The 12,292-nt window shown below is 40.2% G+C and overlaps 2 protein-coding genes across 2 annotated transcripts in view; one reads left to right on the top strand and one right to left on the bottom strand.

Annotated features, from left to right (window-relative positions):
* FBXL13 (F-box and leucine rich repeat protein 13) overlaps positions 1-12,292 on the top strand; it is a 190,347-nt gene that overhangs the window by 10,514 nt on the left and 167,541 nt on the right. The window contains exons 2-3 of the mRNA XM_059932534.1: positions 6,376-6,479; positions 8,686-8,776. Of these exons, the coding sequence (XP_059788517.1) occupies positions 6,376-6,479; positions 8,686-8,776 (195 nt within the window). The remainder of the gene's footprint in view (positions 1-6,375; positions 6,480-8,685; positions 8,777-12,292) is intronic.
* The window catches only part of LRRC17 (leucine rich repeat containing 17), a 171,312-nt gene that overhangs the window by 4,190 nt on the left and 154,830 nt on the right, over positions 1-12,292 (bottom strand). Inside the window, exon 7 of the mRNA XM_059934118.1 lies at positions 9,456-9,630. The gene's annotated coding sequence lies outside the window, so the exon portion shown is untranslated. The remainder of the gene's footprint in view (positions 1-9,455; positions 9,631-12,292) is intronic.

The following is a 12,292-nucleotide window of genomic DNA, read 5'->3' as shown; positions in this document are numbered from 1 at the left end:
TCTAAATCACATAGACTCTACTATCAGAAGTTTTTTTAGAGACTAATAGCTGCAAATACTTGCCAGAGATGCAAGAATCAGGAATTACTAAATATATGAGCAAGAGACCACAAGCTTATGTAGATGAGAAGGAACCGGTCACACTAACTCATTTTGCTGGACCCTGGGACTAGAAGATTGTGGCTTCCCCTGAGGGCAGTTATGTTTGCTGTGTTCCCTTAGCCCCGCCAGCCAGTTCATAGATGCAGTTCCAGAGGCAAACCCATGGTACACTTAAACAACCCAAAGGCGTATGACTTATTATTTCTCCAGTAACAATTCACCTACTCATCTAGGGATTACATGGCTGGTGACCACCTCCCTGTTGGGCCAGGCACAATCCCACAGGTATTAGGATCCTGCTTTTATTGTCTTGCTCTCACGTCATAGAGACCTTGTCTCCTCTCCTGTCCAGTCTGCCTTAAAACCCCTCAAGTTCTGGCCTTGGGGGCATCTTCCTGTCCCTGGGGTCCCTCCTTAATGGCTAAATCCAGTTGATCCCTTTCGATAATCTTCAATATGTTTTTAGTTATAGAGCTTCTAAAATAAAAATTTGGCACCCTCTATTTAAATGTTGACAAGACACAGAACCCCCTTTATTTACAAATTTTTAACTTACTAACTTCCATAGAAACAAATTAAGACACTCCTAGAACTACAGCATGCCAACACCGTCTCCACTACAGATGGGAATGGTGAGCATTTCTGAGATGTCACTTTGGACTTGTTTTGGGGGTTGGAGGGTAGGGAGGTTGAAGGGACTTTGGACAATGTTTAGAAACTTAAGCCTCTTCCTAAGTAAAGGGGTTTCTGTAACTATGTGGTGCTGACATTGCAATTTGAAAAGCAATCTCATCTGGAAAAAAAACAAGGTGTAAACTATATGTTGATTACTGTCTACTTGAAAGAAGAATGTGTTTTGGGGTTTGCATATGAATAAAATATTTTGGAATAGATAACGTGAAAAAAAACCTCTCAAGCTCTGGAGGAAGATACACATGCACACAATTTTGTTTGAGTGCATGGTATGGGCCAGGGGGGAGGCCTGGGTTTGTAGTTTAAAAACATGCTGGCTCTGTGAATCACTTGGCCCTTCTTTGCCTCATCTGTGAAATCCAGAAGCAAGAATATACCCTCTAAAAGTCAAGGTCAACCCTAGAGGGATCTTGGAAACACACTGAGCTGCGACTCTCTGTTGTATGGCCATCTGTGACCTCGGCCATGTGATTGATCTTGCAGGGGTTTGATCATAAATGACCTATTGTGTCTAGAGGAGGATCCAGTCCTGGGTCCCGGTATGGAATTCTGACATCGTCACAGAGTGACTCTGTCTGCTTCTCTTTTACATTTATCCTCCATTCCAGCCAAACTGGTCTGTGCCCCTGAGGCTTTGTTCTTGCCAAGAGGAAGACCCTTGCCTTCTCCTTACCAGTTGAAAGTTTCTCCAACTGCTGAGGACCCCACAAGCATTTGGTAATCACTTTTATCTCTGCCCTCATGAAGCAATTATCTTCTATATTGCTATATAGGCCCTTAGCATTTTTCCTATGTTTATCTGAGTATCTAAAAAGATAAAGAAGACTTGCTCTCTCAAGTGTCTTATATCTACCCATAGTTCTAATATACAGTTCCTACCTTGCTATTTATATTTAAACTATTGTTCTATCAACTTCTCTCTCCTAACCATTTCCCACCAAATGCATTGGTCTTAATCTCTTTCAATAGACTTGGTATAAAGTAAGTCTCTCTTTCTCTGTCATTACACTGGCCTTTGAATGGTACAAGGGAATATTTTAAAATTTCTTTTCTCTTTGTCCAAGTCTTTTCCTGTAATGGAAGTGATAATTAGCAGTGGAATGGTTTAAAAAATGATGATGGCTTGTTATCATTATTATCTATTGAGCACTTACTTTGTGCTAGAAAACAATTCAAAGTACTTTACATATATTAATTCATTTAATTATCATGATAGCCCTATGACATATATACCTTTATTATCCCATGTATGGTTAAGGAAACAGAAGAACAAGAGAAGTAGCTTGTCAGAGGTTACATACTAGAAAATTACAGATCCAGGAGTTAAACCCAGAGGACTCCATTCACTGCATTATCTTGCTTCTTTTAAGATGGGTAGTACTGAAAAGGAGTAGAAACAACCGTCTTCGATAAACCCTTCTTTGTCCTCAGTACCCAGACATTTTTCAGAATATTTGAGAAATATTCTGGACTGAGATTAGGGAGGCAGAGCCAAAGAAAGTGGAGGATTGCACAATTGTTTTGTGAATTTACAAGCCTGAGAAAGCCAAGTAAGTCACGGTCTTTTTTTTGTCCTTGACCACGTAAGTTTTTACTAAGAAGGCTAGCAATAATAAAGCCCTGCTAATTGTTTTTGAGAGTCAAACATTCATTTTGCGGGCATGTTTGCATATTTTGTCTCTCCTTATAAAGACCAAGCTAATGGTTTTATAGCAGAAAAAAAAATCTATTGATTCACTAACTATGCTTTCATATTTGCATGGAGCTATGCGCTGTTCACACATTAATATGTGAAACCTCAGGATATTTTATTTTGCCCAGTGGGAAACTATGAACAGTGAGATTTCTTATGCAAAAAGTGAACATTTGAACTATGCTAGTTCCATATGACTTTATTAGCATTCCATAGACTTATCCTTTCAACTTGATTAGGTTTCTGCAGGATAACTTTTCAGGAAAAGTAGTTTTCTGATCTGTGGAGCTTGGAAATATAAAGAAATAAGCAACTTGTCATATTCATTTATCAGATCCCAATTTTCTCAATAATTTACTTTAAAGCTGAATTCCAGTAAGGCTTCAGTGTGATAGGAATCAACTGGGAAGCCAATCAAAATGCAGGTTCCTAGACCTCATCCTCTGAGACCAATTCACTCCCCAGATTATTTTGCTGCCAGACTAACTGGGTACCAGACTAGGATGAAGGGGAGGACGTGGAGTAGGGAGTAGAGAAACTCAGTACTCTAGTGATCGAGGCACAGAAGTGCTAGAAGGCAGATGGGCTTTTTTTTTCTTTTTTTTTTTTTAAGTATTTGTTTTTATTTATTTATTTATGGCTGTGTTGGGTCTTCATTTCTGTGCGAGGGCTCTCTCTAGTTGCGGCAAGCGGGGGCCACTCTTCATCGCGGTGCGCGGGCCTCTCACTATCGCAGCCTCTCTTGTTGCGGAGCACAGGCTCCAGACACGCAGGCTCAGTAATTGTGGCTCACGGGCCCAGCCGCTCTGCGGCACGTGGGATCTTCCCAGACCAGGGCTCGAACTTGTGTCCCCTGCATTGGCAGGCAGATTCTCAACCACTGCGCCACCAGGGAAGCCCGGCAGATGGGCTTTTCATCAGGGCTATTTAGGGAGCTGTCTGAAGTCTAGCCTCCAGGTAATAGACAACTTCAGCCCTTAGGTAATATAGACTATTCAAATCCAGCTTGCCAACTTTGGTGAGAACACTGATCTGCTGTACCACTATATTCTTTAGGTTTGGGGGAGAAGGAAATTAGTCTGCAGATGGCTGAGTGCTCACTGTAAGCAGCTGGGGTGGGGCTACATCGGAGGCAGAGCTGGGAAGGGAGAGACATCGAGGTCTTACCCTTTGGCCATAGCCCTAGGGGCTAGGTTCCCAGCCCGCAGGCTGCACACTAAGGGGGGGACATGGAGCTACTGCAAACGGGAAAATGTGTTGTGCAGGTTCAGGAAGGAGAATTATCCTCTTATGTGGAGGAACACTATGAGAACTGCTGAGAGTCTAAAACCCAGGATCCCCAGGCCTGGATCTGTTGACACTTGGCTCATGGAGAGAGGTGGGAAGAACTCTGCATGACTCAGAGGTGGAATTATTTTGTTCATGAGAGAGAGGAGTAGGAAAAAAGCCAGCAAGAGGAGGCCCTACGTGGAGGAAGGGCTAAAGAGAGTGCCTCACCCGCTATACACACATACACATCCCCACACCTGTACCAGGAGACCCACCAGTGAACCAAAGAGGCAAAGAGAAATGTCTAAGCACTCCAGGTGGTTTCTGTGGGATGTGTGCTGTAAATCTTTTTCTCTGTCTCAAATGGAGAGGTATTCAATATACGTCTCACCAATACATTTTTAAAATTTATTTTATTTTATTTACTTATTTTTGGCTGCATTGGGTCTTCATTGCTGCGTGTGGGCTTTCTCTAGTTGTGGTGAGCGGGGGCTACTCTTCATTGCGATGCACGGGCTTCTCATTGCGGTGGCTTCTCTTGTTGCAGAGCATGGGCTCTGGGTGCGTGGGTAGCTGTGGCATGCGGCCTCAGTAGTTGTTGCACACCAGCTCAGTAGTTTTGGCGCATGGGCTTAATTGCTCCATGGCATGTGGGATCTTCCTGGACCAGGGATCGAACCCGTGTCCCCTGCATTGGCAGGCGGATTCTTTTTATTTATTTATTTATTTATTTATTTATTTATTTATTTATTTATTTATGGCTGTGTTGGGTCTTCGTTTCTGTGCGAGGGCTTTCTCCAGTTGCGGCGAGCAGGGGCCACTCTTCATCGCGGTGCGCGGGCCTCTCATTATCGCGGCCTCTCCTGTTGCGGAGCACAGGCTCCAGACGCGCAGGCTCAGTAATTGTGGCTCACGGGCCCAGTTGCTCCGCGGCATGTGGGATCTTCCCAGACCAGGGCTCGAACCCGTGTCCCCTGCATTGGCAGGCAGACTCTCAACCACTGCGCCACCAGGGAAGCCCGGCAGGCGGATTCTTAACCACTGTGCCACCAGGGAAGCCCCTCACCAATACTTTTATGAGAAGTTTCTGCTTTTGGGAGGAACTCAGAAGAAAATAAGACGGCAACAGCTTTCTGAGGTTCCATATATGTGCCTTAAACATTACCTTAGATCTAATTCAATAAGTCATTTGTTTATCAGGTATGTGAACTGTGCCACACTTTTTCAAATATGTACCCTGTAGATGCTGTGAATGATAAAATTCAGAAGCATTTTTAAAAGACTTATTGAATTCACAGTAGATTATGATTTTGATGTTGAATTTTCTCAATCACTTTCATGGTTGGGTCTGAGGAATTTTTAACTTTAAAAAGGAGTTCCTCATAGTCAAGACATGGAAACAGCCTAAATGTCCACCGGCAGATAAATGGATAAAGAAGATGTAGAATATATATATATATATATATATATATATGGAGGGTCCTTCCCCTCCACCCATTAAAATCACTGATTCAATTTCCATTATATATATATAATGGAAAACAACTCAGCCATAAAAAAAGAATGAAATAATGCCATTTGCAGCAACATGATGGACCTAGAGATTATCATACTAAGTGAAGTAAGCCAGAAAGAGAAAGACAAATACCATATGATATCACTTATATGTGGAATCTAAAATATGACACAAATGAACTTATTTACAAAACAGAAACAGACTCACAGACACAGAAAACAAACTTATGGTTACCAAAGGGAAAAGGAGGAGTGGGAAAAGATAAATTAGGAGTTTGGGATTAGCAGATACAAACTATTATATATAGAAAAGATAAACAGGGCTGCCCTGGTGGCGCAGTGGTTGAGAATCCGCCTGCCAATGCAGGGGACACGGGTTCGAGCCCTGGTCTGGGAAGATCCCATGTGCCGCAGAGCAAATGGGCCCGTGAGCCACAACTACTGAGCCTGCGCGTCTGGAGCCTGTGCTCTGCAACAAGAGAGGCTACGAATAGTGAGAGGCCCGCGCACCGCGATGAAGAGTGGCCCCTGCTCGCCGCAACTAGAGAGAGCCCTCGCACAGAAACGAAGACCCAACACAGCCAAAAATAAATAAATAAATTTATTTAAAAAAAAAAAAAGATAAACAACAAGGTCCTAATGTATAGCACAGGGAATTATATTCAATATCCTATAATAAACCATAATGAAAAAGAATATATCTGTATCTGTATCTATATCTGAATCACTTTTCTGTACACCAGAAACTAACACAACGTTGTAAATCAACTATACTTCAATAAAGGAGTTTCTCATATTTAAAAATGGTGGAAACCATTGATCTAAGGTAATCACAACTATTTCTTCAATTGGACTGTAAAGTACTACTCACATAATGCAAAACACTGCAACAACTCGCCATTTACAATGGAATTTTTTTTAAGAGTAAAGGTAAACTGCATGTTGCTCTGGTTATTTGGTAACATTGAATAAATACAGAGGGGTATCTATAAAGCACATTTAGTTTAAAAACTGTCACATTATTTGACTTTGTCTGACAGAAAGTCTCTTGCTTAGTAAGAACATGCAAAGCCAGAAACACTGATTCCATTTCATTTTCCCAGGCTCTGTTATGTGGTCTACTTGTTACATGTCCTGAGGATCCCCTGAGGTATTTAGAGGAAATGATCACTGCTGTAATGGAAAATGGTCTTGAAAGTCTTCTCTGGTAAGTACTGTTTTGATTTACGGTAGGAAGGTATTTTATTTTGAAGGTAAAACACTCATTGTATACTATCAAAAAAGGTCTTGCTAATGAATGTTTCCAATCTTAAGGTTGTCAAAGAATCCCTCCATAGGCTTTATATATATATATATATATATATATATATATATATATATATATATATATATATAATCATCGTGATTGTTTATTGAGCTAGGACATTTAGTTACCCCAAGTAGTTTTCAGTCTTATTTTTTTTTTTTTAATAAATTTATTTATTTATTTATTTTTGGCTGCATTGGGTCTTCGTTGCTGCATGTGGGCTTTCTCTAGTTGCGGCGAGCTGGGGCTACTCTTCCTTGTGGTGCGCGGGCTTCTCATTGCAGTGGCTTCTCTTGTTGTGGAGCACGGGCTCTAGGCGTGCGGGCTTCAGTAGTTGTGGCTTGCGGGCTCTAGGGCGCAGGCTCAGTAGTTGTGGCGCATGGGCTTAGCTGTTCCGCGGCATGTGGGATCTTCCTGGACCAGGGATCTAACCCGTGACCCCTGCATTAGCAGGCGGATTCTTAACCCCTGTGCCACCAGGGAAGTCCCCCTCCATAGGCTTTTTTTTTTTTTTTTTTAACATCTTTATTGGAGTATAATTGCTTTACAATGGTGTGTTAGTTTCTGCTTTATAACAAAGTGAATCAGTTATACATATACATATGTTCCCACATCTCTTCCCTCTTGCATCTCCCTCCCTCCCACCCTCCCAATCCCACCCCTCTAGGTGGTCATAAAGCACAGAGCTGATCTCCCTGTGCTATGCGGTTGCTTCCCACTGGCTACCTATTTTACGTTTGGTAGTGTATATATGTCCATGCCACTCTCTCACTTTGTCACAGCTTACCCTTCCCCCTCCCCATAGCCTCAAGTCCATTCTCTAGTAGGTCTGTATCTTTATTCCCATCTTGCCACTAGGTTCTTCATGACCTTTTTTTCCCCTTAGATTCCATATATATGTGTTAGCATACTGTATTTGTTTTTCTCTTTCTGACTTACTTCACTCTGTATGACAGACTCTAACTCCATCCACCTCACTACAAATAACTCCATTTTGTTTCTTTTTATGGCTGAGTAATAGTCCATTGTATATATGTGCCACATCTTCTTTATCCATTCATCCGATGATGGACACTTAGGTTGCTTCCATGTCCTGGCTATTGTAAATAGAGCTGCAATGAACATTTTGGTACATGACTCTTTTTGAATTATGGTTTTCTCAGGGTATATGCCCAGTAGTGGGATTGCTGGGTCATATGGTAGTTCTATTTTTAGTTTTTTAAGGAACCTCCATACTGTTCTCCATAGTGACTGTATCAATATACATTCCCACCAACAGTGCAAGAGGGTTCCCTTTTCTCCACACCCTCTCCAGCATTTATTGTTTCTAGATTTTTTGATGATGGCCATTCTGACCGGTGTGAGATGATATCTCATTGTAGTTTTGATTTTCATTTCTCTAATGATTAATGATGTTGAGCATTCTTTCATGTGTTTGTTGGCAATCTGTATATCTTCTTTGGAGAAATGTCTATTTAGGTCTTCTGCCCATTTTTAGATTGGGTTGTTTGTTTTTTTGTTATTGAGCTGCATGAGCTGCTTGTAAATTTTGGAGATTAATCCTTTGTCAGTTGCTTCATTTGCAAATATTTTCTCCCATTCTGAGGGTTGTCTTTTGGTCTTGTTTATGGTTTCCTTTGCTGTGCAAAAGCTTTTATGTTTCATTAGGTCCCATTTGTTTATTTTTGTTTTTATTTCCATTTCTCTAGGAGCTGGGTCAAAAAGGATCTTGCTGTGATTTATGTCAGAGTGTTCTGCCTATCCATAGGCTTTTAAGTCCCCCAAACTTCAGTAGGAACAATTTCTCCACTGGTTCTTAAGTTAGAAACATAGCACACTCTCATCAACAACGTGTGCTCATAGGGCAGTTTATTTCAAGTTGAGGATGAGGACAAGGAGGTTATGCCTTCTTGGGGAGCACAGCAGAATCTTGAGGGGGAGTAGTTTGAAAAAGCCCTCCAGGTGATTCTGACATGCCTCTCCCAAGGGGAAGTGTTTTTCCTTCCCTTCCCTTCCCCTCCACCCATTAAAATCACTGATTTAATTATGGAACTAATTACTATGAAATGAAATTAATTTTTGACTGCATTTTATGATTTTATTAAAGGGATATGTGCATTGATCCATCAATGAAACCCAAAATTCAGAGACTGTCGGAAACTTACATGGAACAACTTTTTGGACTGGATGATCAGCTGGTAAGTATTATTAACCAAACATTCTACATATACATCTTAAGTTTGGATGGAAGCTCTCAAAAAGATTTTAGATTTCATGAGAGGTGTGAGGTCACACTGTTTTTGAAATTGGGGGCACTCAGAAACGTGAAGGAACATCACATACACATATACAAACACCCCACCCCACTCCCCTACACACATATGCACAAAGCCACACTCATAGTAACCTCCCCAAATTTCCAAGAAGCATTTGGACAGGCAGTTATTCTTCCTCTTTCTGACAAAATCTTTCTACTAAATTTCCCCCTTTCTCCTTCTCCTCCTCTCTTGTATCTTTATAATGACAAAAATAGCATTATGGAAAGCTTTAAAGGAGGATATTTTCTTTCCGTTCTAATCTACTTCCTCTGTATTCCACGCCCCCTCCATTCTCTCTGCCATCCGCCTGGGAATTATGCTCACAAAGATATGGCCGAAACATTAATGAGACCTAACTTAAAAACCAGACCAAGTTAATGAAAGGAACAACCAGCTCCAACAGCTGGTTTTAATTCTGTAAAGAGGGCAAGGAAATAATTCAGAATATGGAGACTTTCAGAACAAAGACTGTGCACCTGAGAGAAGCTAAAATAGCAAAAGGCACGTGGGGAGAGAAAGAGCAACACGAATTAGATGTGTGTGGGACCATGCGTGATACCTCTAGATCCCAGGCTGGTGTCTCAGTGAGCACAGGCAGGGCTAGTTGCTGGTGACGTCAGGCACTGAAAAGTAGAATCAAAGCCATGGTCACGGTGGGTGCTGAGAGCCAGGAACAATCTGAAGCATCATTTAGAAGGATGGGTGGAGAGTAACACCAGATCCTAATCAGTGATCTACAACAGAGAGACAGAAATAGAGGGATGGGATATTTCTGCCAAGCCTGGGATGATTCAGAGGCACCAATACACTGGGAAGAACCCATATGTTTGATCATAGTTGATCTGCATCATGGTGTGTGGGTGTCTTAATGACTTTATCAACCACAGAATTTTGATCCACTATGGAGTGCAGATATCTGCAAACTGTGTTCTTGGAGGTGTTTGGGGGCAACCTCAGGAGCTGGGGAGAGAAGACCCAGGGGATGGGATTCTTGGTCCTCCCCTCCTCACCCCTTATCCTCTAGAATAGTACTGCACTGAGTATAAAGTCACATGAAAAACGCTTGAAAACCATTGCTATAAGATCCTAAAATTATGAAAAACCACTGATCTAGAGGGGTAAATATTGTCAATATTTTGAAAATGACCTTATAAAACACAATCAGATCGTGTCCAATGTCTAGCTAGAAGCCTACAGAGAATCTTTAAAAGTTTGCACAGAATTCTAAGAGACACTGTAGCTACTTCAAATCTAAAGTTTTATTTGAAAAGGAATTCATAGAGATATTTCATGACATTAAAAGCACAAAATATTGGAAGCTGATTCAGCTTTAGAAAGGAGTATGACAATTCACCAAGGCATAGAAAGGCTGTCCACTTCATAAGGAGAAAACAGAAACTAGATATGACTTTGCAAACTGTAAATCTCTAGGTGCCTAGGATTGCTTTAGAGGGCTCAACCTAGGCTGGACAGATAATTCATTTCTCTTTCACCCTCAGAGAAAAATGAAGGTTTTTTTTTTTTCCCACAAAGACATAAAACACTTTAACGCTCAATGTTTCTAATATTTTAAATTACAGTATACTAAATAAACATTAGCTTTGCCCCCCCCCCCATTTTTCTTTCGTATACAGTTATAACTGCCAGTCAGAGAGTTTTTAATGTTTTGATAAAATATTTTACAGACCACAAACAATTGTAATTTCCCCCATGGATTATTAAGATTGCTTTGCATGGTTTCAGCATGCAGTGATTTTTATGGCCTCACGCTATGAAGTCCTCCACAGCAAGGACATGCCTATTTATAAATATGTATTTGTTTCTATTTGTGCAAACAGAGAAGATTGAATACAAGAAACTGTGAGTAAGCCAAACAGGTACAAAAAAAACAAAAAGAGAGAAACTGCTCTCATGACAGTAGACAGAAAGACAGTTTAACTGTGTGTTCCAAGATTAAAGAATCAACCATTGTAAGGAGGAAACTAAATTCACAGACTTGATTCTCATTTCTTAGGAAATGAAATCTCCAGATAGGCCTACTAATTACAAGAAGAAAAGGCATCTGTAACATTAAAAACATCTTTTTATTACAGAAGAATTTAAATATGACTCAAAAGTAGAGAGAATATATAATGATCCCCTCTCATTCAGCTTAAACAATAATCAACATTTTGCCAATCTTGTTAATTATTCTCCCCTCCCCCTTTTTGCTGGAGTATTAGAAAGTAAATCCCAGGAATTGTATTACTTTACCAGTAAATACTTCAGTGTGCATCTTTAAACAACAAATGGTGTTTTTAGAGAACATAGCACAGTGCAATTGTCTATGAAATGTAATGAAATGAGCAATAATTCCTGAATATCATCTAGTGATGATTACATTCAGATATATATAAACTCCATATTCAGTCCATATTTGGGTTTTCCAAATTGCCTCGAAAATGCCTTTTCACATATGGCTCTGTTAAGTTGAAATCCATACAGGGTCCGCATATTACACTTGGTTGTTATGTATCTAATGTCTCTTGTCATCTGCAATAGTTCTCCTTTCTTCTTTTTTCCCATGCCCCTTATTTATTGAAGAAAACAGATCACCTGTCATGTAAAATGTCCTACATTCTCATTTCCTCTAGAATCCTTTCATTTGTTCTGTTTCTTGTATTTCCTGCAAGTTTGCAGTTAGATCTACAAACTCGATATTCAGGTTCTTTTTTCCTTCTTTTTCTCTGATGACAAGAATAATGCAGAGATGTTGGGTTCCTTCTAATGCATTGCATCAGGAGGCACCCATGGTCTGCCTGACATTAACTAATTGCTTATTAGTTTCATCCTACAACACCCATATGGTGGTTTTGAAATAACCATACCACAAGACCACTAACCAAAGAACTATGGAAAGCAGTTTAAGAAAATTATGCAATTCTTTTTGCTTTCAAGATATATATATCTTACCCGGTATTTTCATTAAAATAATACTTTTTTGTGTGTCGATGGTCATCTTTTTTTTCTTTGATATAATTATGCTTTTTCAATTATTTGTAACATTACATGACAGCAAAAATCAAAACAATAAATGAGGAGTACTCAGAGAAGTATTGCTCCCTTTCCTGCCTCTTTATCTACTCTATTCCATCCCTTTCTCTAGGTAACCAGTTTTAGTAGCTTTTGGTTTATCTCTCCATTGTTTTTTTTTGAAAAAATATGAGCAAATACATGTATTCCCCGCCCCCTTGACTTCTTCCAGAGAAGCAGCAGACTACATATAGCCTTCTGCTTCTTGCTTTTCTCACTCAGTATGTCTTGGAGATCACTCCCTTATGCGACTTTTAAAATGATGCTATCAGAGAGAGCACTGTGTAACAAAACTCTAAAATCTAAATGAAAGATGTGGACTTA

This window comes from Balaenoptera ricei, chromosome 9 (assembly GCF_028023285.1).
Source record: "Balaenoptera ricei isolate mBalRic1 chromosome 9, mBalRic1.hap2, whole genome shotgun sequence".
Classification (NCBI taxonomy): Eukaryota; Metazoa; Chordata; class Mammalia; order Artiodactyla; family Balaenopteridae; genus Balaenoptera; species Balaenoptera ricei.
The sequence above is the reverse complement of the archived record's forward strand: the minus strand, read 5'-3'. Positions and strand labels throughout refer to the sequence as shown.